At 38.6% G+C, this 27843-nt stretch overlaps 1 protein-coding gene across 1 annotated transcript in view; it reads left to right on the top strand.

Annotated features, from left to right (window-relative positions):
- Positions 1 to 27843, top strand: part of LOC150087117 (protein O-linked-mannose beta-1,2-N-acetylglucosaminyltransferase 1-like) — a 275054-nt gene that overhangs the window by 39484 nt on the left and 207727 nt on the right. Inside the window, exon 6 of the mRNA XM_090372379.1 lies at positions 7504 to 7631. Within this exon, the coding sequence (XP_090228505.1) occupies positions 7504 to 7631 (128 nt within the window). The remainder of the gene's footprint in view (positions 1 to 7503; positions 7632 to 27843) is intronic.

The following is a 27843-nucleotide window of genomic DNA, read 5'->3' as shown; positions in this document are numbered from 1 at the left end:
ACCAATTCCAAAATTTCCTATAGTTCCCCTTTCTGCGCTGTTTTGTCTTTTTCCAACCTTAGCATTGAAGTCTCCCATAATAATAGTGTAGTGGGTTTTCTACTCATCTAGAAGACTCTCAATTTCGGTGTACATTTCTTCAACCTCTTCATCATCATGGCTCGATGTTGGTGCATAAATCATTATAACCTTTAGCTTGTACCTCCTAGAAATCTTGAGTATTAGTCTTGACACACTTGGTGATTTACTTTTGAATTCCAAAATGTTGTTTTTAAAATCTTTATGGACCAGAAACCCAACTCCACCTTCACTCCTTTCACTATTTCCATTGGTGTACAGCAGAGTTCCACTTTATAAACTTATAAGTATTCATTTCTTCTTCTTGTTTCAGCCAAACCAATGATATTCCAATTCTCATTTTCTAATTCCTTTTCCAGCTCTAATATCCTGTCTTCACCGATGAGTAATCTTACGTTATAACATCCAAGTTCAGTTTTCGTGCATGACAGCCTGGTTGTACCCAGAGATTCTTAGCACCCTCTGCTTCCACTCTGATCCTCTCGCTGCTGTAAGAGGGAGAGTGAAAGCTGCTGGGGACTGAGGGCCATTTGTTTCGTCGTGCTGTCATATGCTGGAGGGTTTGGTCTTTTCCTCTTCACGCTGACCAGGCGTCTTGAAGAGAACCACTCTACATGTTCGTTGCCACCTAAGTGACGTAACAGGGCTTACCATCGAAAAGGTGTGCATGAGTGGATTTTAGGGAGGCAGGCCAGCCAGACTTCTCCTAAATCTTCTGTAATAGAGAGATATTGGATCCATCAGTGTTTTAGGCTGAGTGTCTGATAACACACAGGATACCTGTTCCCCTCTAAATTACCTACTTTTATTTTTATAATCAAATTTGCGAAATTGTAGTCAGGAAATTGTTTTTTATTCTTTCTGAAAACGTGTTCAAATAGCTGTTTTCCCAGAATACAGATAACAAATAAGAGCAGACAGTGACTTGTGAGCTGAACTGCAGGTATACTGACTCGCTTTGTTTCAGTGTCAGTCTGCCTCAACCTATCGTGCAGTCAGGTTGTATACAGTGTTTCTGTGATTTCTGAATTGACTTTATTTATTAAATAATTTTTCAATCCTTACAATTTAAAATGGCATCAAGTGATAGAGGAGTTAAAAGAAAGTGTGTGAACTTAAATGTAGCAGGCACAGAAATTAGAACAAAGCGTCTCAGTAGCACGTGTTTGTGAAATTTACGGCGTAAAAAAAAAAATAAAAAACTGTTTCTGATATCCGTAAATCAAAGGCCAAATTGCAACATAATTTTATATTGTACAGTACTGTATATTGTATTAAAGCTTTTTTTTTTTACCTTAAGAACAATAAAAAAATGTCCCCCCCCCCACAGGTTACATTCGATTTAACGGACTCTCCTTCTCCCCTATTAGTCCATTAAATCAAGGGTTTACTGTATCTGTAGTTTTCTAAGTTCTGATATTAAAATCTAATCCTAAGTTAAGTATTCCATCTCATGTTTACAGTGCCAATTTCTACCATGGTGATGGAAATTTGAACTAATTTTTTTTTTTCTACAAATTGATACCCCATACCCTAAATGACCTACCCACCGATTTTTACAGTTTTAACACTAGGGTCTCCTGAATAGGGAAACTTATTTTATAACTACCTGGTATATATACACCGATGAGCCAAAACATTATGACCACCTACCTAATTGGTCCTCCACATGCAGCCAAAACAGCTCGTATCTGGCGAAGCATGGATGCTACAAGATTTTTAAATGTGTCTTGTGGTATCTAGTACTAACACGTAACCAGTAGATCCTTTAACTCCTGTAAGGAGCTAAAGGATCTACTGGTTACGTGTTTTAACTCCTGTAAGGAGTTAAAGGATCCCACAGATCGGAGTTGCTGTTTAAAACACAAACCAGAGATGCTTGATGGGATTGATGTCTGGGGAATTTGCAGGCCAGAGCAATACCTGGAAGTCTTCCTCATGTTCCGTGAAGCAGTCTCAAACAATCCGGGCGGTGTGGCATGCGTATTATCCTGCTGAAAGACAGCACCGCCAGAGGGGAAGACCATTGCCATGAAAGGGTGTACCTGGTTAGCAATGATGTTTAGGTAGGTGGTAGATATCAGAATGCCTGGCACATGGATGACTGGACCCAGGGTATCACAGCAGAATATCGCCCAAAGCATGCCACTGGCTTATTTTCATCCCACGGTGCATCCAGGCGCCATCACTTCCCCAGGTAAATGATGCACGCATACCGATCCATCCACATGGTGCAACAGGAAACATGATTCATCAGACCAGACAACCTTCTACCAATCACTCAAGGTCCAGTTTCAATGCTCGCATGCCTATTGTAGCCTCTGTCACCAGTGAACTGTGGTTAGCATGGGCACTTGGAGCGACCTGAGGCTACACAGCCCCATTTTCAGCAGGGTTTGATGTACTATGTGTTGTGACACATTACTCCTGCCACCAGCATTCCAATTACCGGCAAGTTGCACCACAGTCGCCCTTCTGTTGCCACGTACTATCCTTGAGAGCCTTCACTCACCTCGAGCATCGATGAGCCATGGTCGTCCAACACCTCCTCACTGGCGGTTCGTGGGTTTTCCCTCCTTGGATCACTTTCAGTAGGTGCTAACCACGGCTGACTGTGAGCGCCCCACCAGCCATGCTGTTTTGGATATGCTCTGACCCAGTCATCTGGCCATTACAGTTTAGCCTTTGTGAAACTTGCTTAAGTCCGCTGCCTTTCCCATCTGAAGAACAAGAGTAACACTGATTAACGGAGCTCAGTATCAGGTGTTTTTTATACCATGTCCTGATCTGCGCACACTCTGTAGTTCACCTGCAGTTGCTTCAATATGCATAATGACTCGCTGGTCATAATGTTTTGGCTCATTGGTGTGTATATAAATATATATATATATATATATACATACACACACACATATAAATGTGAAGCTGGAAGTGTAAGTTACACAAATGCCAAAAGCCAAGAGGAAAAAGATAGCAGAAATATGAGAAAAATGCATGCTAAATTTAAAACAAAAAAGTATGTAGAAGTATGGCAGGTTGTGTGACAAACAAGACTATCTAAAGATATAAAACAGAAGTGGCTGTAATTTAAAGAATAACATTGCACAAAGCAGCAGATAGCTAATTCTTAAATTGATATAAAATGTAATACTAGTGAGTCAAAACCAGGAGAAAAAGTGAAAAAATAAAAATAAGTTGGATATGACAAATGCACCAGAGTGTGCAAATCAGCAGCAAATGATGCAGTTGTATATATTCGTATATTGTAAGAAATATAACAGTTAAATGTAAAGATGGAAGTGTAAGTTATACAAATGCCAAAAGTCGAGAAGAAAATGCAGGTTATATCATAAAGATGATTAAAAAAAGAGTGACCTGTGAAGAATGAAAAATAATAGTAATGTTCGCTGGCATCAGATAAGGGTGGGCACATTTGACTATAATTCAAAAAGGAGGAGTAGAGCAAATATGAATAAAATCTGATGACATCAAAAGTAAAACTTAATACATGATCAGGTATTTAATCAGAATATAATACATGATCAGAAATACCTGATCATGTATAAAGTTTTACTTTTGCCATATTCCCCCTTTTTGAATTATAGCCAAATTTGCGCACCATTATCTTGATGCCAGTGACTGTTACTTTTATTTTTCATTCTCATTTAATAGTTTTTTTCTACAGGTCACTCCTTTTTTAGCATTATTTTGGCAGAAAAGAGGTAAGCAAACTCTTAACCATAATTATGAGGGCATCCTTGGATTCAGGGGGGGGGGTACCTATGGTCTGGAAAAGTGTGAATATATCCTCAATTCATAATGAAATATGGAAAGGCATCATGAGTAATTACAGGCTTGTTAGTTTACGTCTCTTCCAGGGAAAATAATGGAGTCCTGGTTAAGGAAGTAATGCAGGACTATCTGGACATGAATACAATTGTACTGCAATCACAGCATGGATTTGTCTTGTCTAACCAATCTGATAGGTTACTATGTTACCAAGGAACTGGATGCAAAAAATAATTTTGACTTCATGTATTTCAGGAAGGCTTTTGATACTGTTGCACATAAGAGTGCTGTATAAACTGGAACAGTTTGAAATAACTAAATGCAACAAGGCATAATATGTTAAGAGTAAGAGTTTTATATCTATATAATATCGGTGTGGATACACCATAGATAACTCTTAAGGAAAACAGAGGAAATGATGTTTCCCCACACTACTATCGTAGTTTTTTTCTTAAGAGTTATTTATAGTTATCTATCTATATATCCACACCAATATTATATAGATATAAAACTTTTACTCTTAACATATTATGCCTTTTTGCATTTAGTTATTTTAAATACTATATAAACCTTTTGGCATCTCTCATATTGTGTGATTATCTTCACAACTGGGTCATCATGTCTGCAATACCAGGGTACCTGCCCACCCACTAATGACAGGCCAATAGCTTTGAAATGGTGCCATCTGAGTGGTGGTGCCCACTGAGAATAAGTAACAATAGTCTTCTCTATTGGTGAAGTGTTACTTATTCGAAGTAGTGTAATACTCGTTGTGAAGGACAAGCACAATATGAGATAGAGGAAATGATGCCTCCCACACTACTATCGTAGTTTTTTCTTAAGAGTTATCTATGGTGTATCCACACCTATATTATATAGATATAAAACTCGAACAATGTGGCATTAAGTGCAAGTTACTGCTATGGATAAAGATGGTTAAATGGAAGGAGATAGAGAGTGGTTTTCAATGGGCACTGCTCTTTGTGGACTAATGTTATTAGTGGAGTTCACCAGGGTTCAGTGGTGGGTCCGTTTTCAATATTTTTCAATGATATTGATGAAGGTATATCAGGCTTAATGTCTAAGTTTGCTGATGATACAAAGGTTACAATGGCAGGGTGGGTGGTTATCAACAGTCATCAGGGTGAGCTACTGCAACAAGATCTGGGAAAATTGGGTCGAAGCCAAGAAATGGCAGTTGAAGTTGAAAATTTTGAGCTATTAGTTTTGGAGCAGTCTTCGTGTGTGTATATATACACAGTTAAAACTTTAACAACCTGCCTATCCTTCTCTTGCATATGGTATATCCATCTCTTGCTGCCAGTGCTGTCGCCCATAAAATAAGGCATGGACTTTATAAGGCTTCTGAACACTACAGGAAGTGTACCGTATTGTACCATGTCACCATGATTCCATCCTGTAGATAGCCAATAGTCCACGTTGGAGGATCCGAATGCCAGATCTGTCAATCCACATAATCCTAGAGATGTTTCATGGGATTCACATTTGGCAAATTTGACTGCAAAGTTGCACCTAGATGTCCCTTTTGTGTTCAGTGAACCACTATCGAACAATACCAGCAATGTGGCAGTGCACTCCTGCTGAAACACACCTGTGCCATCCCAGAAGATGATCACCATGAAGAATGTACCTGATCAATCACAATGGATAGGTAGTTTTTAGAATTCAGAGTATGGTCTAAGGCAGTGTTTCTCAACCTGTGTACCTTGGCACATTAGTGTTCCATGAGTATGCTTTAAGTGTACACAGGAAAATGCAAATTAAAAAAATATATATAATAATAAATCCAATATACTTAGGGAAGGACGCTACAATGTTGTTTTCCATTAAGGTTATTATTATATTAAAACCACTCTTATACCATGTGAAAATTAATAATAAAGTTTATTAGGCTGTTCACCCTAATGTATAGTAATTTAGGTGAGCAGCCTAATAAACTATATTATTAATTTTCACGTGGTAGGCACCTCTGTAGCCAGGTGGGCAGGAGCAGCAGGGCGTAGCACACGCTTCCTGATTATACTGGGGTTCGAGCCTGTGACCACCAAATACGGAAGATGCGGAAGGTCAGGGAATGACCACCACATATCCCCAGCCCGGATAAAAAAGGGTAAGGGTTGGCGTCAGGAAGGGCATCCGCCCGTAAAAATTTCATGTCAAAACAGTAAAAAAAAAAAAAAAAAAACCGCTGACCTCATATATAAAATGGGAAAAAGGCGAGGACAAAAAATAATAATAATTAATTTTCACATGGTATAAGAATGGTTTTAATATAATAATAACCTTAATAAATCCAAGTTTTATAATAAAATTAATTCAAACAAAATATTCGTTTATTTAATCTGCGCCGATCTGAGTGCCTTCCGACAGTAAATTTAATGTGACGTTTGATTCCTAGTAATAAATAAAAATAAAGAGTACTAGATCTGTTCACCTATACTACACAAATAATAAGTGTATTATTAAATATACCCAACAGAAATAACTTCCTGTTTGTGAATATATGAGTATAGTAGTGATTGCCATGTATAGTGTGCTGTGAAATTTTAGTCTTTAAAAGTGTGTCGCACCAACGAAAAAGTTTGAGAAACACTGTTCTAAGGGTATAAAGGCTCCACAAGATTCCCAGGAAAACATTCCCATACCAGAACACTGTTGCCACCTACCTGTTTATGTTGGACAAGGAAATTGGAGTCATTTCTCTCCACAGTTTGTCGCCATAACCTCTGTCTACCATCCACACAGCATAGCAAGGAAAATGATTCACAGGAAATAGCAACTTATTTCTGGTTCTGAATGGTCTAATGACTCCGTTCAGGTGCAAACTTTAGGTGTCATTGGCAATGGGTGGACATAAGCATGGATTCCTTGTTGGGCACTTACTCCACGGGTATATATGGAGGAAGATTTCATGGATCGTAGTCTTTTAAACATTGCTCGTCATTCCCTGGTTAAAATCTGTGGTTAGCCATTCCACCATTTTCCATGTATCAGCTTGCACCAGGTGAGATAGCCTTCATTCAGCACAATCATTGATGAGGTGTGAGTACAGCCATTGACCCCTGGTGACTGCTGCTCTGCCCACTGTCCATCCATTCTTCAAACACTTTAAACAGACAGCACTCTGCAAACAGCCCACATGAACTGCAGGTTTCGTAATACTGCCACCCTCGACTGGTACCCGACAGTCATCCCTTTTTTAAACCCGTCATATCACATCCCTTGTTTGTATTGATCTTGGTGTGCAGTCCATACATGGTATGGACTGCATGCCAAGATCCTGTAGTATCACATTTATTGGTTCTCATCACAGCATGTGGGGTGGAATGGCCACCGGGTGGGGTGGAATGGCTGATTGCAAAAACATGGGAAATTGGTCATAATGTTTTGACTGGACAGTGTATATCTCTGACTTATTTTATCCAGTATTTATGAAGTATTTCCAGAACATTGTCAGTTATGCCAGGCTTTAAGTTCCCAGAAAACTTAAGTACAGTCACATTAACTAATACAGCAGGGAATTATATTTGGGGTCATCTAAGAGGTTGCAAAAAAACTGCTATCCTTATTGCACCATTTTTGTTATGATAATTGGTGAAATGTTTCTCTTAATAGAAAGTGAATGCGACTGGCCAGATACTGAAGAAAATAAGCGCCGGCGAGCATTTTGTAATCATATAGAAGGATATGGCAGTGTTTGCAGTTGCATAGATCCTGCACCTCTCACATTTATTCCTGAATCAGTAAGTACATACCTAACTGAATTATTCTACTATGAAAATAGTAATGGTATTATGACAATTACATGTAGTTTAATTTATATTATATGTCATTTGTGGTCACATGTGTATGCTAATTGGACTTGCATATATATATATATATATATGTGTGTGTGTGTATATTTAAATAATGGCTTAAAGTTTAACGTAAGATAAAATAAGAAAATAAATAAATATTAAGCTATCATTAGAGGCAGCAAAATGCACATCCTCCACATGAAGCCCTGATATATCCAATAATTCAAAATAAAACGAAATTAAAACATAAGCCAGTAGTATGGCAAAAATGTAGAGCGAAATATTAACATAAAAATAACGTAAAATAAAATGAACAAACAGGAAAGGGAAAGTAAAGGTAATAAGACATAAACAGTAGCCGATTGTATCCTATATAATTTAGCACTTTAAATCCAATTAATAGAACCGATGTCAAATTTAAAATAATGCCAATTATAATATGATTTAGCGGTACCCCCCCTTGAAGGTACCAGTTCTGAAAAACGTGAAATATCACCAAAAAAGGGGTTAAAAGAACTACTAAAAGCAAAACAAAATATCAAAATAATAGACTAACCATTATGCCCCATATCGACAGAGGACCACGAGGCCAATAATCTTCATGGAATCGCTGCATTTCAATCATCATACAAATCGTCGCAAAGGCGAAAAGATCGAAGAACCTAACCACCCATTCCTCCTCCTCCGATCGATCCACCAATGCAGAGGATTTGCATGGCGGTGGTTCTTATGCAGCGAGAAATAATTCATAGAACAGACAGCACTCTAGATCAGAGCCACACCACTGACATAATGTAAGCTTAACCAGCTTATATAAAGAAAAAAATGGAACAGATGGCGGCACAGGCGCTGCTTATTTAGCATATCAACCCACTACTACCCTGATTTATATTTAAATAATGGCTTAAAGTTTAATGTAAGATAAAATAAGAAAATATTAAGCTATCATTAGAGGCAGCAAAATGCACATCCTCCACATCAACCCACTACTACCCTGATTTATTTAAATATATTAATATTAATTAATTGGATTTAAAGTGATATATTAATTGGATTTAAAGTGCTAAATTATATAGGGTACAATCGGCTACTGTTTATGTCTTATTACCTTTACTTTCCCTTTCCTGTTTGTTCATTTTATTTTACGTTATTTTTATATTAATATTTCGCTCTACATTTTTGCCATACTACTGGCTTATGTTTTAATTTCGTTTTATTTTGAATTATCTTTGAATTATCGGATATATGTGTGTGTATATATATTTATATATATATGTATGTATATATAAAATAATTTAAGTATAAAATATTGTAGGTAGAACATGTTAAAGAGCTTTATGTATAGAATTAAAACTAATGAATATACCGTATACCCTGGGAGCGATATATGTTGTGAAAGAAGGGGGGGGAATGAATCAGAAAATAAAACGATAAGAATTGCACAAATTGAAAAAATATTTTGAAAAAACGACCAAGGTGGAAATAACATTGCAGTGTCTTTCATAATTTTTGTGTCATCATCAGAGGTCATCCACCAAAATCATGAAAAAGACAGTAATGCTCTTACTTCTGTTTCCGACATGTTCTGTTTGCATAGGTTCACTTGTGAAAAGCCACGTGGTATTTTACAATTTAAATTTTACAAATTTTGAATATAATTTTACTAAATTTGAATTTACGTTAATGTGCTAATAAAAGTGTTGCATACCGATCATGGATGCCCTTACAGAAGTAAGTGAAACGCTATGAAAATGAAAAATGTAAAGCCGAAAGTAAGGAAAATCAGTATATACCGTAAGACAGGGACTTACCGTTACTAGCAGAACTGACCAAAAGACTGAGTTAGCGGGTTACCTGTATATTTATGTGTGGGTACACTAGCGGCTCCTAGTGTTAAAAATTATCGTGCATGTTTTTGATTGAAATGAAATGGGTGGTGATGATGCGCTAGGTTAAATGCATGATGTCCAAACTGCCTAGTATAGTTAAGAAATATAATAGCTGACAAAGTAGCCGTAGAAGGCAGCTAAACTTTGTTAAGGCGAAAAATAGATTGGGTAAAGTTAGAAAATAGAGCCCGCTGTTGCGTTCGGTATACTAATGGCTCACAGGACATATGAAGTAGAGGATAGTAAAGTAGAAAGATGATTATGGTAAAGATAAGTAGTTGGGCTCAGGTAGCTCGGGGTTGCAAACCTGTTCCTATAGTTAGGACCCTGAACGAATGTCTGGGAGTGAGTGCATCATGTATTTAAGGTCAGTTGTGTAAATGAGTGGTATAATGAAATAAAGTTAAGCTTGAATATAATTACAAGATTAATACACTGTGATAGGCCAATTGGTGGGTACGAGTTTTCCAGACTGTAAGACAACACAGAGGTCTAGTGTATTGTATTTACACTATATACATACTTGATGTGTATGGGAATAATTATTTACCGATAATGCTAATTATATTAGCATTATCGGTAATGCTAATATAATTAGCATTACCGATTGAATGCCCTCCTGAATCTAAAGAGTCAGGAGGGCGCTGACTCTCTTTAGAAAATACAGCTGCGAGTTACAGGCTCCGAAAAAAACGATAAGTGTTTGCTTTTTATTTACATAATTGTTATTTTATATTGTACTTAATACGTAGTCTTATAGTTCTAATTACGCTGGTTATTTTTATTTTAATTTATATAAACAGTTTTTGTAGATATACGTAATACTTTATAAAACCGTTAGTCCGTTCGAATCTTGCAGGCATTGTTTTTTGTATATAGTGATAGGGAATTCAAATTTTTAATTGAGGTAGCTAGGTAGCTCTAACGTATAATTATAGAAACAGTAATACGCTTCACTGTTTCTATTAGATAGCGTAGTATTGACATTTAATTTAATTTAATTTAATTTATTGATCTTATTAATTTAAAATATCATGCCCCAAACTAGAGCAGCAAAGCAACGGGCACAAAGTGGCAGGAGTGCTGTGACTCGGGGGAGAACTGAGGGGGACGATTCTCCAATGCATCACAGCCTTAAAAAATGTGCAACTTGTGAAATGTGTGCCGAACTATCTGGAACGGAACATGATATTGCCATGGGGGATGTCTTTGTGTGTGCGCGATGTAAGGAGTGTAAGGAAATCAGGCGACAACTCAGCGTTGTTATGGGCCTATATGAGAGTTTGAAGGACAGGGTGGATGCCCTCGAAATATCTAAATTGAGGGGCCCATCAGGCTCTCAGCTGCCCACATCAACGCCAGAGCTTGCACTTGGACATCACGCAACACAGCGGCAACCCCCAAGGCAGATTGCGCTGGTCCCAAAGGAACTAGTCGTTGTTGGTGACTCTATTGTCAGGGAAACGGGGAACATCCTTTGTAAAAAGGATAGGTGGAACAGGACCAGGGTATGTCTGCCAGGGGCAAAGGTTGATGACGTTATAGAGCAGATATCATCTTTTAAGGGCACAAAAGGTGATATAGTTGTACACGTTGGCACTAATGATATTAAGAGTAGGAGACCGGCAGAATTACTTAACAAGTACAGGTCACTAATGAAAAAAAGCCGTGAATTAGGGTTGAATTTGAAAGTGTCTGCAATTCTGCCCAGACACGATAGGAGGGAGTATATGATGAGAGCCATGTCGATCAATTCGGCCCTGGAAAGATTGTGCAAGGCTCAAGGGATAGAATTTTTTTCAGCCTGGACTGTACTTGTTAACAGGAGAGACTGCTTCTACAGGGATGGGATACACTTAAATAGAAAGGGTGCAAGAATATTTGCTGATGCTATCGAGGCAGTGTTAGGTGGGTCGGAAAACTGATAGCTTGGGGGGATACAAGGACTAATAGTTTAACAGTAACCGTAGGCAGAGGTGAAGGTGATTCTTGCACAACTTCTATTAGAATAAGTAGCGACCTGGAGCGAGGGGTGTTGGGGGTTTCAGGGACGGATGGCAGTCATCATGAAACAGGTGGGTATATGGGATGTGTTAGAGTAATTAAGAATAAGAATAGGTGCATGTATACTTGCATGTATACCAATGCTAGAAGTATAGTAAATAAATTTGATGAATTTGAAGTGTTGGTCAAGACATCAAAGGCGGATATTGTTGGGGTATCAGAGACGTGGTGTCACACAGATATAAGGAATGCCGAACTGGAATTTGGGGAGTACAGTGTGTACAGAAAGGATAGACAGGATAGGAAGGGAGGAGGTGTTATGCTGCTAATAAAGAAAAACATAAAATCAAAAGAAGTGCATCCAGTTGATATAGATGAACAGTGCACTGTTGAGTCAGTTTGGTGTGACATAAGCACTGCGAAAGCAAAAATAAGAGTAGGAGTGTGTTATAGGCCTAATGACTCGAATGAGTACAATGAACAATTGTACAGAGAAATAGAGTGGGCTAGTAAATCGGAATGTCTTATAATGGGGGATTTTAACTTCCCAGATATTGACTGGAACTTGTGGGTTGGGCACTCACACACTAGTCAGATTTTTGTGGATTTATTGGATGATTGTTTTCTGCAGCAGCATGTTTGAGAGGCAACCAGAGAAAGTAATACTCTTGATCTGGTTATCAGTAGTGATCATTCATGTATTAGGAATTTGCAGATAAAAGAACCACTAGGTGGCAGTGATCACAGTGTACTGACGTGGGCTTTACTTAAAGATTTAATTACCATCAGGGGTAAAGGAAAGGAAAGGGTTTTTGCTTCCGTAAAGGCGAGTACAGTGGTCTCCGACAGTTTTTAAATTCTGTACAGTGGGATCAACTGACGATGTTACCAACAGTAAATTCTAAGTGGGAAGCATTCAAGGAATTAATCGTGGAAGCTACTAAAAGGTTCATACCTATTAAGAAATATTGTTCAAGGTTTAGGCCTAAATGGTTGTCAAATGAACTAATGAGACTCGTAACAGAGAAGAAAAATGCATGGGATGCATATAAATTATCAAGCGACTCAGAAGCCTATGGCAGATATAAGCTAGTCTGTAATCAGGTCACAAAGGAGGTTCGGCAGGCGAAGGCAGATTACGAGAAATCCTTGGCAAAAGATGCTAAGAAAAACAGCAAGGATTTCTTTACTTATATAAACTCTAAAAGGAAGGGGATGAATCTGATTGGTCCACTTGACATCGATGGTTCGACTGTTGATGATCCTGCTCAGATAGCAAACAAACTGAATGAGTATTTTGCATCTACATTCACACGTGAGGAATTATTAAGGTTTGAAAATGGCAGAAGGTTATCAAATTGTAGCAAGATACTTAATGATTTTGTAATAACTGAGAGCAAAGTGGAAGAGAAATTGTTGAAGTTAAACGTAAGAAAAGCACCTGGGGTGGATGGGATCTATCCAGTTATATTAAAAGGCGGCAAAGCAACTAAGCAAACCCTTAGCCATAATTATGAGAGCATCCTTGGACTCGGGGCAGGCTCCCACGGACTGGAGATGTGCAAATGTATCCCCAATTCACAAAGGGGGATCGAAGGGTGACACGAGTAATTACAGACCAGTTAGTTTAACTTCTGTTCCGGGTAAAATAATGGAGTCAATGGTTAAAGATGCATTGCAGGATCATCTAGACAAGACTGCAGCAATAATTCAGACACAGCATGGGTTTGTTAAGGGAAAGTCTTGTCTGACAAATTTGATAGGATATTATGATGTGGTTACAAAGGAACTGGATGCGAAAAATAATTTTGATATCATATATTTGGATTTCAGGAAAGCTTTTGACACTGTTGCGCATGGAAGACTATTGTACAAATTGGAGCAGAATGGTATTAAGGGTAAGTTGCTACAATGGATAAAAGGATGGTTAAGTGCGAGAAGACAGAGGGTGGTAATCAATGGGTGCTGCTCTTCTTGGACTAATGTTATTAGTGGAGTCCCACAGGGTTCGGTGTTAGGTCCACTGTTGTTTTGTATATTTATCAATGATATTGATGAAGGTATATCAGGCTTAATGTCGAAGTTTGCAGATGATACAAAGGTTGGCAGGGTTGTTAATGACAGTAATGGCAGTGTGCTACTGCAACAGGATCTAGATAATTTGGGCAGATGGGCTAAGAAGTGGCAACTGAAGTTTAACCTTGACAAATGCAAAGTACTGCATATGGGTAGAAGTAACCCCAGAGAAACGTACCAACTGTGTGGTACTACACTTAAGGTGGTAGAAAATGAAAAAGACCTGGGAGTAATTGTGCAGGCAGATATGAAGTTTTCTGAACAATGCAGACAGGCTGCCAGAGCAGGTCATGGGGTTTTGTCAATGATATATAGGAATTTTGCTAGCAGGGAAAAGGAGGTGATTATCCCTCTGTATAAGGCAATGGTCAGGCCACGGCTTGAGTACTGCGTACAGGTCTGGAGGCCTCATTTTAGGAAGGATGTAGATTTACTTGAGCGTGTACAGAGAAGGGCAACAAGATTGGTGAGGGGAATGAAGGGATCCTCTTACCAAGAGAGGCTTAAGTTCTGCAAATTGCAGTGGCTGGAGACTAGGCACTTGCGCGGTGATCTGATTGAGGTATATAAGGCCTTGAATGGGTTGAGCACGCTGAATTCTGATGGGATCCTTCCACTTGTTTAGATTACGAATCTAAGGGGGCATAAATTCAAATTAAGAAAAGACAGATGTAGAATAGATGTGCGGAAATTTTCCTTTAGCCAGCGGGTGGTTAATTGCTGGAACAAACTTCCATCTGTCGTTGTGGAAGTTGATAGGTTGAATAAATTTAAGGAGGAACTGGACAGGCATTTGGAGGGAATGGTGTGATTTTTTTTTTTTTTTTTTTTGGCTGATGCTGCATAAGCTCATGCATTTGCTTTCTTGCATCACATGCCACTACTACTACTACTACTATATTAATATCCTTTAGTTTTTTGTGCCTTAAGATGTTAAGGCTTTACTGATGTGATGGCAAAGATATGCTTTAGAAAAATGGTTGTTTATAAGTTTTTTGTATAATATCCTGATGTTATCAATAGCTGTTTCATTATTGCTGCAAATAGTTGCTATTCTGATGCTTTGCGCTAGAATAACGTTGGCATGTACTCCTTTGGAAATATTCGAATTCCATTGTGTGAGGTTGACTATATTAAAGTTGAATGCATCACGTTTGTTGTACAGGTTAATGGTGGCTATGTTGTTCTTTAACTTAATATCCAGATCCAGGAAATGGGCTGTAGTATCATTATTGTTTGTTTTTTTCCAGTATGAGTTCATTGGGGTATAAGTGTCCATAATCCTTGATGAAATTAGGGCAGTTGATCACTATGAGGTCATCTATATATCTGTAGAGGTTAAGGTCCTGTGGAAATGAGATTTCTGACCAATATAGATATAGGTTGGCTATTATGCATGAGGCAGGGCTGCCCATTGGTTTGTTGATACACTGTTTTACCGTCATATATAAAATTATTGGAGATACACAAGTTCAGTAGGTTGTTCCAGTAGTAGGTATTGCATGTTATATAATCTTTATATTTAGCATATATATCTTTGAGTACTGTTTTTAGTTTGGTTTGGTTGATACTTGTAAATAGGCTGTGGAAGTCAAAGGTTTGTATATTGGTAACATTATTATTCTGCAAGAAATTTAATACTGGTAGGTTGTTGCCTATGATTCTGCTGTTATGTATGTTATTTAACAGTGGTTGCAGTAGTTGTTCAAGTGTTTTTCCAGGTTTGTGCACATAACTATTTTTGCAGGAGGTTATGAATCTGAAACCTATGGGTTTTTTGTGAAATTTTGGAATGAAGTATATATAAGGTAAGCTGTAATTGTTCAGCTTTAGTTTTTTATTGAAGGCTATGAGTTTTTTTGTAATGATATTGCAGGCACTGGATATAGGCTTGTATGTATTGCTGGAGTTAAGTTCAGTTATCAAGGTATGTGCATAAAAAGATTTGCAAATAAATGCATAATTGTTTGCTGCTTTATCTAAAGGTGTGATGATGAAGTCTGTGTATTTCTAGCAGTTTTTGTTTTAATTTAGCTAAGTTATGGTATTTGTGCTGGTTATATATATTTGAACTAGGTAATGCATATTTTTGTTTTAATAGAGTAAATATATGGCTAATCCACATATGGTATGCCTCTATAGGTGTGTTATGTTTGTAAGCTTGTTGAAAGCAGTAGTTTAACAGGTCTTGATATAGTTGTTTATTGAAAGTGGTTAGATTTATTTTGGTACATGGCCTGAATTTGAATCCTTGTGATAGTATATATCTGAGAAATGGGTCTGTAACTATGTTTAAATTACCAGTGATGATGTGTTCATGGTCTGGATCAATATATTGTTGCATGTTACTATGCTTGCATATGCAGTTGTTGATGTCTGTATTATAGGATATTAAATTGGTTGCTATGGATTTATAGTTACAGGCTAATATTCCAAAAGGTTTCTTATATTTATATCTAACTTTTATATAGCTTTGGCTGGTATTAGGAAGCAGATAATTATGATGATTTATAAGTTTATTAATATTTATGTTGTCCATTATTTGGCTATTGAAGTTTAAGATTATGATTGAGTCATTTGCACCTGTTGTGAGCTCAGGTATAAGTGAGCTCAGCCTGGACAAAGCTGAGCTCACGCCACCTAGAACAGCTTATACACAACCCGCATGTTATATGTTCACCAGCCTATCCCTACTTTTGAACTTATGGTCTACACCTGGTTGCATCCACACTTCATTCACCCTTCATTGTATATATATATTTTTAGGGTGAGCTCACTTATACCCATAGGCACCTCCATAGCCAGGTGGGAAGGAGCAGCAGTGCATAGCACACGCTTCTTGATTAGACCGGGGTTCGAGCCCGTCATCACCAAATAGAGAGGATGCAGAAAGGGCAGGGAATTACCACCGCATTTCTCGGAGCAATATGGCCTTAGTTGCTAATGCTCCTAAAAATCAAACAATGCAATACTTATACCCATATGGTCTAAATAATAAATTCAACCATAAAATTATTACCAACAACTTAACAGACTGTTGTATATATGACAAATTCAATATAATTAAATTCCACAACAAACCACACAAACGTTCTAAAAAATCTAAAAATACCAACATTAAACATAAGCCTATTCTAGGCAATTTTGATGCCACCCTTAAAGACTGGGATAAAAATAATAATATAGATGTACAATATATACATAATTTACTTTTCAGCACTAAACACAGTATACTGAAAGCACTACACAGGTTCATACACACATTCAACTTCGAGTCCAACATCTCTTTCATATAATAGACGATATTTGTAAATTCAGTCTAAAAAACCTATGCACTACAACAGGTGCAAATGAATCAATCATAATCTTAAACTTCAATAGCCAAATAATGGACAACATAAATATTAATAAACTTATAAATCATCATAATTATCTGCTTCCTAATACCAGCCAAAGCTATATAAAAGTTAGATATAAATATAAGAAACCTTTTGGAATATTAGCCTGTAACTATAAATCCATGACAACCAATTTAATATCCTATAATACAGACATCAACAACTGCATATGCAAGCATAGTAACATGCAACAATATATTGATCCAGACCATGGACACATCATCACTGGTAATTTAAACATAGTTACAGACCCATTGCTCAGATATATACTATCACAAGGATTCAAATTCAGGCCATGTACCAAAATAAATCTAACCACTTTCAATAAACAACTATATCAAGACCTGTTAAACTACTGCTTTCAACAAGCTTACAAACATAACACACCTATAGAGGCATATCATTAGAGGCATATGGATTAGCCATACATTCACTCTATTAAAACAAAAATATGCATTTTTGGAAACAGAAGTAAGAGAACTGCTGTCTTTTCATGATTTTGGTGGATGACCTCTGATGATGACACAAAAATTATGAAAGACACTGAAATGTTATTTCCACCTTGGTCGTTTTTTCAAAATATTTTTTCAATTTGTGCAATTCTTATCGTTTTATTTTCCAATTCATTTCCCCCCCTTCTTTCACAACATATATCGCTCCCAGAGTATACGGTATATTCATTAGTTTTAATTCTATACATAAAGCTGTTTAACATGTTCTACCTACAATATTTTATACTTAAATTATTTTTTATATACATATACACATTATGGCTGTAGGGTACGTAAGTTTTGCTATAGCAGTGATCCATAAGTTATGTTATTGTAATTCAGACTTATCTAATTTCAAACTTAATTTCCTCCCCATATCATATAGCTTCTCTAAATCATTATTCTTGATTTTTTATATATATATGTATATATATATATATATAATCAAGAATTTTTTTTTTTTTTTTTTTTTTGTGTGTGTGGCAGAGTAACCACAATGAGTTAGAAGCACAACAGTAGCTATTTCTGACTTATGGGAAAATATTGGCCAGATAGAAAGGAAACATTTTTTATCGAAACTAAAAATTATAAACTTCCATGCTTGTGGAGTGATTCCAACGTAAAATCTCTCTTGTTTTCATTAATTGTTCCATTAGCTAATATAATACAGTTGGCTGCAGCCAGTTAGTTAAAATAGGTCTGTGAGTAGGTTCAAGTTTTAATTCAGTGGTGAGTATGGAGCCCTGCCACTGAACCAAAATTAAAAACTCTATGAATCCTGATAAAGTTATTACTTCAGGGGTTCCAACAAGGTCCCTATTTGAAAATAAAAACGGTGAAGCAAACTATGCCAATGCAGCCAAAGAGACTGCAAACTGAAGTTCTGTCAGGTCCCATTCCAAGATTTTTAATCATACACTTTAAACAGGGTGGCCAACCATCCCGATATGACTGGGATTGTCCCGATTTAGAGCTTCAAGTCCCGCTTCCCGATAATACCATCATTCGTCCTGATAAGAAAGGAAAAAAACTGTCAATTTATTGTTTTTACTTATTTTTAATTAATTCTTATTGGTATCTAATGGATGTGTTAAAAATTAATTCTAATAACAAGAGAAAAATAAATGAGAAATCTTTTTTCTCTTTGTTGTTTTAAATTACTTGTATAACATATTAATTTATCTCTGTCATACATTATTTTAGTAATAATTCTCAAATGAATTTTCCTTTTTTTGAATTGTTAAAATTGATAAAAAAAATGGGTTAAATTTTTCTCAAAATTTCTGGAGGCAAATAATTTGTCTCAAATTGTAAGCTCACTATTAAGCATTCCACATTCAAATGCTTCATCAGAAAGAGTTTTCAGCTTAATGAAAACTGCTTTGTGGAAAGAGAGAAACCATCTATTATTAGAAAATTTAGAAGCCGAACTTATGGTGAAAGAAAACTATAACATGTCCTGTTCAGAATTTAAAAACTTTTTTAAATCTTTGGAAGGAGAAGAAATTTTAAAACTAGTGAAATCTAAAGAAAAATATATAAAGTAAAAGTAGTCTTCCTCGCTATTTTTAAAATAACTGTTATAAATAATAGTATAGTTTATATAGGACAAATACATATTAATAACAATCATATAACAAATAAACAAATATAGAACAAATATAAAGCAAAAAATAGAACAAATATAACAAATAAATACTATGATTGATTGATTGATAAAAAAATTTATTTAATTGTAATTTTATATTTGTCTTTTACTTTTTGAAGGAAAAAATGCTATACTACACATTTCGTTTCAAGTTGTCCCACTTACCAATTTTCAAAATATGCCACCCTGACTCTAAAACTGACAGACCTATGTGGAAAATGTTGCCCTTTTTTATACAGAAGGGTTTAGAGGTGTTTAGAAGGTTACTCAAAATCAGTTAAGAGGTTGCCTCGTTCCTGGCACCTCTTAATTGAAACCAAAAACAACTGGCACTGAGCAGCTACTATGAACAACATCAATCAGAAGGGATACCAATTACTGCAAAACCAACAGAATGCTAAATTAATCAAGAGGTGTCATCTTGGAGTGGGACCTCCTTGAGGTTTCTGAGGAGGAAAGATGCTCCAAACTAAAGCTGCAGGGAGTGATAGCTGTTAAAAGAATTTAGGAACCGTAGAGATGAGAAGTTAGTGCCAACGAGAAACATCATCCTTACATTTAATACTCCAATGTTTTCTTGACCTTACATTACAATTTATGTATCCACAATATTCAATGTGGATACATAAATTGTAATGTAAGGTCATACATCCCAAACCCACTGCGGTCTTTCAAATGCCAGAAATATAGGCATTCACAGATGACCTGCCATGGAGCACCTGCCTGTGCTCGGTGTAGTGCAAAAAAGGCCACGAAAGCAATGCATGTACAGCCATCAAACCCACACGTGTCAATTGTGAAGTTGAGCACCCTGCATACTCAAGTGTATGCTAGCAGTGGAAACAAGAAAAGCAAATACAGTGACACAAGGCAGAACTGAATATTCCCTATAAGGAGGCGAGAAAACTGGTAATGCCCAATAAGTAGCAATAATCCAACATATGTCTAGAAGGCTGCAAGGAAGGAATCAACATATGTCTAGATATGACAGTCCTGCCAAAAGAATCTTTTGCTCCCATTGCATGCTACTTATTGCATGCCACTTGAAAGCCAGTACAAAATAAATAATCAGCTGCCACTCCCATATCGATACTGCCAACTGTTCCAGCTCTAACTAACCAAATAAAATGAAGAATACTAAAAAACTTGACTCGATGCCCTCAACAAATAAATGAAAGAATGGATATGGTGGTGAAGGAAACGAATAAAGATATGGTCTTGAAACTTTTTGCAGACGAAGATATGGACACTGGACAAAAACCATACTTGGCCAAAAAGGATAAATCCAAGAATGAGAAAGCAAAGGCCTTTCCCCCCCACCCAGAAGCCCAGCAAATTCAAGTAATGTCCATATTAAGATTTCTGCAGTGGAACTTCTGTAGTTTCCATTGAAATAGTGAAGACATCAAGGCTGTTTTGTGTATGAGCCAATGTGCTTCTGCTTACAGGAGACATATTTAAAAGCAAATGAGGACCCGTACATGCGTGATTGTAAGGGTCCTCATTCAGAAGGACAGAACTGGGGATGGACTTGCCCACAGAGGAGCCACCATCCTTCTGTGTAACCATATTCCTTTTCAACTTACATCACTGACCATTACGATGGAGGCTGTAGCTATATGCCTCACAGTAGAGTTCATTCTAAATATCTGATCAATCAGTTTGCCACCTGGGAGCGACGTCACCCAGGCAGACCTTGAAATCTCATTAGGCAGTTGGTGCCCCTTTTCTATTATTAGGGTATTTCAATTGACAGTACTGTGGGGTAGTGCTAATATAAGAGTTAGACTATTGAGCATATGCTGGAAAACAACAACCTTACCCTTCTAAATTTGAACTCTAATACGTTTTTCCACATGCATACCTGTACTTTTACTGCCATTGATCTTTCCATCCGCTTTGCTTCCCTTCTTCCTGTGTTCACATGGGAGGTTGAAGTACACCTTTCGGTAGTGATCACTTACTTCCCCGTGATAGTACCCTTTGCAGAGGGAGACTATGCCACCCATCTAGTTATCATGTTGGAAAATTGATCATGCTCATTGGAATGCCTTCAAACATTGGGCATTGTTTAATATAACCACAGTCAGCGAGAAGCCAATTAAGGACACAGTTAAGTACATCACAGAAAGTATTATCCAAGCAGTGGCAACTGAATTTCTGAAGACATTTACTCAATTTCCACCTTTTCCGAAACCATGGTGGAATGCAGAATGTACTGCAGTAAGAAAGGCACAAAACAAGGAGTGGGGGAATATTCCATTCATATCGTAATAGCCTTCAAATGTGCACATGCCAAAGTGTGTTACATCAGAGTCAGAAGGAATCTTGGATCCTCTTCAGTCTTTCAGCATTAGCATTAGCAAAGGCACATGATGCAAGAAAGCAAGCTTATATAGCTTCAGCCAAAAAAAAAAAAAAAAATCTTCTAATTTCACCCATCCACCCGCTCCAAATGTTTGTCTAGTTCTGCTTTGAATCTGTTTAAGTTAACTTCTACAACAACAGATGGAAGTTTGTTACAGCAATCAACCACACACTGGCTAAAGGCAAACTTCCGCACATCTATCCTACAAATGTCTTTCCTCAATTTGAATTTATACCCTCTCAGGCGATTATTCTGAGCAAGAGGAAGAATCCCATCAGCGTTGAGCATGCTCAAACCATTCAAGGCTGTATACACCTCAATCAGATCACCTCGCAGGTGAATAGTCGATAGACACTGTAATTTGCAAAACGTAAGCCTTTCTTTGTAAGAGCAACCCTTTACGGAAAATTTTATTTTGTTTCTCAGAGAAAAACTGGAGTTACAATTAATAAGCTTTCGGCTGGGGGGCAGCCTTCTTCAGATTGAATACATGAATGGCAGTTGGAATAGAGATGTGCACTGCCAGGATGGTGCGTGAGGCGCGTGGTTAATTGTTTGTTGATGTTTGTGGCTGTGACATATGGTGGTGACTTGGCTAGCGTTTGTCTATGGATAGAATTACTGTCTCTGTGATGGGGTTAACTTGGCAACCACTGTTCCTGTTCAAAGAGGCATCCGAGCATTTTATATTTAACGATTCCAACCAGGTGCGCTTTAGGTAATGGTGGGACCTGTCCACAACCATGACATCGCGGTGTGGGTCGATGTCGTGGCGGGTTGTCCAGACATGCTCGGCGATAGCTGAGTGTTCTACATCTGCCAAACGGATCGCCCTTTTATGTTCTGAGAGACGTTTCTCGAGTCGACGTCCAGTCTCTCCAAAGTAGCAGCTGGTGCAGTCACGGCAAGAGATGCGAGAGACCAAACCGCTCTGTAGAAGAGTGGGGACGGGTGTTTTTTATGTTGGAGATAAGAGAACGCAGTTTCTTGCCTGGGAGTTGGATGCATTTTATCCCATATGATTTTAGGATTCTACCGATCTGTTGTGACAGGTTGGGGTAGTATGGGATAAATGCCCTCGTGGATGACTCGACCCTGTTGGCGTTGCTGTTGGTTGTCACGTTGTCGCGTGCATGTAGATCACACCTGTCAAGGACGTCGATGGGATAGCCACACCTCGTAAGGTCTACTTTGACTCTGGTGATCTCTTTGCGTCTTTCATCTGCGGAGCTGGAGTGTGTCCAGGCGCGAGTTAGCAAGGTTCGGGCAGTGGAGAGGAGGTGGCCCCGCGTGTGTGCTGACCGGAAGTTGGTAAATTGGCCAGCACACATAGGTTTGCGATAAACTGTCGTCTTCAAGCATGTGTCTTCGCGCCGGACAAGTGTATCTAGGTATGGTATAGAGTTGTTCGACTCCAGCTCAATCGTAAACTTTATGAAGGGCGATAGTGAGTTGAGGTGGGTTAGGAGTCGTTGATCTGAGTCTCTAGGGATGACAACGAACACATCGTCTACATAGCGACACCAAAAGGCGATGTGATACATGGCACAGCCATGGGTTCCCCTGTCAGCTCTGTCACAGCAAACATCGTGATGGAGGAGTTAGAGGGACGTGCGTTTACACATGCGCCAGATCACATCGCCTTTTGGTCACTATCGCCCTTCATAAAGTTTACGATTGAGCTGGAGTCGAACAACTCTATACCATACCTAGATACACTTGTCCGGCGCGAAGACACATGCTTGAAGACGACAGTTTATCGCAAACCTATGTGTGCTGGCCAATTTACCAACTTCCGGTCAGCACACACGCAGGGCCACCTCCTCTCCACTGCCCGAACCTTGCTAACTCGCGCCTGGACACACTCTAGATCCGCAGATGAAAGACGCAAAGAGATCACCAGAGTCAAAGTAGACCTTACGAGGTGTGGCTTTCCCATCGATGTCCTTGACAGGTGTGATCTACAGGATCGCGACAACGTGACGACCAACAGCAACGCCAACAGGGTCGAGTCATCCACGAGGGCATTTATCCCATACTACCCCAACCTGTCACAACAGATTGGTAGAATCCTAAAATCATATGGGATAAAATGCATCCAACGCCCAGGCAAGAAACTGCATTCTCTTATCTCCAACGTAAAAAACACCCGTCCCCACTCTTCTACAGAGCGGTTTGGTCTATCGCATCTCTTGCCGTGACTGCACCAGCTGCTACTTTGGAGAGACTGGACGTCGACTCAAGAAACGTCTCTCAGAACATAAAAGGGCGATCCGTTTGGCAGATGTAGAACACTCAGCTATCGCAGAGCATGTCTGGACAACCCGCCACGACATCGACGCACACCCTGGTTGGAATCGTTAAATATAAAATGCTCGGATGTCTCTTTGAACAGGAACAGTGGTTGCCAAGTTAATCCCATCACAGAATCAGTAATTCTATCCATAGACAAACGCTGGCCACTTCACCACCATATGTCACAGCCACAAACATCAACAAACAATTAACCACGTGCCTCACACACCATCCTGGCAGTGCACATCTCTATTCCAACTGCCATTCATGTATTTAATCTGAAGAAGGCTGCCTCCCAGCCGAAAGCTTATTAATTGTAACTCCAGTTTTGCTCTGAGAAACAAAATAAAATTTTTCGTAATGAATCCCGAGCACGTAGGCCTTTTTTACTAGCAACCCTTTGTTCCATTCACTAATCTTATTTCCCTTCTCTGCACTTGCTCCAGCAGCTCTACATCCTTCCTAAAATGAGTCCTCCAGACCTGTATACAGTACTCAAGGTGTTGCCTGAATATTGTCTTATACAAGGGAATAATCACCTCCTTATCCCTGCTAGAAAAATTCCTGTATATCATTGACAAGACACCATCAGCTACATTTGCAGACCGTCTGCACTTCTCAGAAAACTTCATATCTGCCTGCACAATTACCCCCAGGTCCTTTTCATTCACTACCACTGTCAATGTAGTACAACGGTACACGACAGTACACAAGTACAATATCCATACACTTTTAAATCTCTGGCCTCAACAGTGTTCTGTTTCACATGACAATGTATACTACGCGGAGATGGGGGAAAACCCCTGGTGCCGTTTGACACCAATACACTTTACACTTTACACTTGTCAATGTAGTACCACAGAGTTGATATGTTACTCGGGGTTACTGCTTCCAATATGCAGTACTTTACATTTGTTGGGGCACCTCCGTAGCCAGGTGGCAAGGAGCAGCAGTGCGAGGCACACGCTTCTTGATTAGACCGGGGTTTGAGCCCATCACCACCAAATACGGAGGATGCGGAAAGGTCAGGGAATGACCATCGCATATCCCGTCCCGGAGCAATATGGCCTTAGTTGCTAATGCTCCTAAAAACCAAATAACAAACAAACAAACATTTGTCAATGTTAAACTTCAGTTTCCACCTCTCGGCCATCTGCTCAACTTTTCTAGATCCTGTTGCAGCAGGGTACTGTCATTTGTGTCATTAACAGCCCTGCCAATCTTCATATCGTCTGCACACTTGGACATGAAGCCTGATATACCACCATCAATATCATTAATAAATACAGAAAACAACAATGAACCCAATATTGAAACCTGAGGGATTCCACTAATAACATTAGTCCACAAAGTGCAGTGTCCATTGATTACCACTCTCTGTCTCCTCCCATTGAACCATCTCTTTATCCATAGCAGCAATTTGCCTCCATTGCCACACTTCTCCAATTTGTGCAGCAGTCTTCCATGTGCAACAGTATCAAAAGCCTTTCTAAGATCCAAATATATGATATCAAAGTTATTCCTTGCATCCAGTTTCTTTGTGGCCCCATCATAGTATCCAATCAAATTGGTCAGATTAGTCTACCCCTTAACAAAAATATGCCGTGTCCCAGCTATACTGAAGTCTTGTCTAGGTGATCCTGCAGTGCTTCTTTAACCAGTGCCTCCATTAATTTCCCTAGAACAGAAATTAAACTAACAGGTCTGTAATTACTTGTGTCGCCCTTTGATCCTCCTTTGTAAATTGGGGTCACATTTTCACATCTCTAGTCCATGGGTACCTCCCCTGAGTCCAAGGAAGCTCTCATAATTATGGCTAAGGGTTTGCTTACTTCCTTTGCTACCTCCTTTAATATAACTGGATAGATCCCATCTGCCCCAGGTGCCTTCCTTATGTTTATCTTCAACAATTTCTCCTCCACTTTGCTCTCAGTTATTACAAAATCATCTGGCTCATTGCCAGAGTTTAATTCACCTCCGGCATTCCCCTCCCTGAATAAATCATGTGTGAATGTAGATACAAAATACTAATTTAGTTTGTTAGCTACCTGAGCAGGATCATCAACAGTTGAACCATCGATATCCAGTGGACCAATCTGATTCATCCCCTTCCTTCAAGAGTTTACATAAGTAAAGAACTCTTTGCTGTTTTTCTTTGCATCCATTGCTAAAGATTTCTCGTAATCTGCCTTTGCCTGCCTAAACACCTTTGTGACTTGGTTACAGACCAGCTTATATCTATCATAGGCTTCCATTTCACCCATTAATTTATATGTATCCCATGCATTTTTCTTCTCTACCACATGTCTCATTAGTTCATCTGACATCCATTTAGGCTTAAACCTAGAACAATACTTCTTAGTTGGTATGAAAATCCTAGTAGCTTCCAAGATTAATTATTTGAATGCCTTCCATTTTGAATTTTGTGTTGGTAGTATCATCAATTGGTCCCACCGTATAGAATTTAAATACTGTCTCAGACCTCCATAGTCGCCTTCACAAAATCAAAAACCCTTCCCTTTACTCCTGATGGTAGTTACCTCTTTGAATAAATCCCACTTTAGCACACTGTGGTCAGTGACACCTAGTGGTTCCTTTATCTGCAGATTCTGAATGCATGAAGAATCACTACTGATAATCAGATCAAGAGTATTACTCCCTGTAGATGCCTCCCGAACATGCTGATGTAGAAAACAATCATCCAATAAATCTACAAAAGTCTTGCTAGTGTGTAAGTGACCAATCCACAAATTCCAGTCAATATCTGGGAAATTAAAATCCTCCATTAAAGACTCTCTGGTTTACTGGCCCATTCTATTTTCCTTTTTTAGTTGTTTATTATACTCATCAGAGTCATCAGGCTTATAACACACTCCTACTCTCAATTTTGATCTCCCAATGCTTATGTCACACCAAACTGACTCGACACTGCGCCGTCCAGCCATGTCGACTGGTTGTACTTCCTTAGATTTTATGTGTTTCTTAACTAATAGTATAACACCTGCTGCCTTCCTATCCTATCTGTCCTTCCTGTACACATTGTACTCCCCAAATTACATTTCTGCATTCCTTATATCTGTGTGACACCATGTCTCTGATATCCAAACAATATCTGCCTTTGATGTTTTGACCAATACTTCAAATTCATCAAATTTATTTACCAAACTCCTAGCATTGGTTTACACACAAGTATGCATGCACCTGTTCCTATTCTTAGCTACCCTAACACAGCACTTGTGTTTACTTGTACCACAATGACTCCCAGCAGTCTCTGAAATCCCCTACAGCTTGTTTTCCAGGCTGCTGCTCATGCAATAGAAGCAGTGCAAGAATCACTTTCATCTCTGTCAGCGGCTTCTGTTAATCTATTAGTCCATGTATACCCTCCCCCCAAAATAGCAGTTTTCCAACCCACCAAACACTGCCTCGATAGCATCAGCAAATATTCTTGCATCCTTTCTACTTAAGTGTATCCCATCCCTATAGAGCAGTCTCTCCTGTTAACAGGCATGCATCAGGCTGAGAAAAATTCTACCCTTTGTACCTTGCACAATCTCCCCAGAGCTGAATTGATCGACAAGGCTCTCATCATATACTCTCTTCTATGGTGTCTGGGCAGAATTGCAGACACTTTCAAATTCAACCTTAATTCAAGGCTTTTTATCAACAGTGACCTCTCTTCCCTCAGCTGGGTTGCAACAGCAAAAATTTTCTGGAACAAAGTCCAACAAATGAAGGGAAAATACACATCACACCCCTCATCAATCCTAGAGCATAATGGATGTGCAAATTGCAAACACTCTTGGAGAGGCGTTTGCTAAAGTGTCTGCCGAAATATTAGCCTCCATAGCTGAGTGGTCAAGAGCAGGAGTGCAGTAGCACACACACTCTTTGAGTAGACTTGGATTCAAGCCCCTGACTGCTAAATATGGTCGATATGCCAGCCCGCATTGGACCAGCGTGGCAGATTATGGTCCATTTTTTCCTCA

Source organism: Mastigoproctus giganteus, chromosome 4 (genome assembly GCF_048544385.1).
Source record: "Mastigoproctus giganteus isolate SK-2022 chromosome 4, ASM4854438v1, whole genome shotgun sequence".
In the NCBI taxonomy this organism is placed as follows: Eukaryota; Metazoa; Arthropoda; class Arachnida; order Uropygi; family Thelyphonidae; genus Mastigoproctus; species Mastigoproctus giganteus.
The sequence above is the reverse complement of the archived record's forward strand: the minus strand, read 5'-3'. Positions and strand labels throughout refer to the sequence as shown.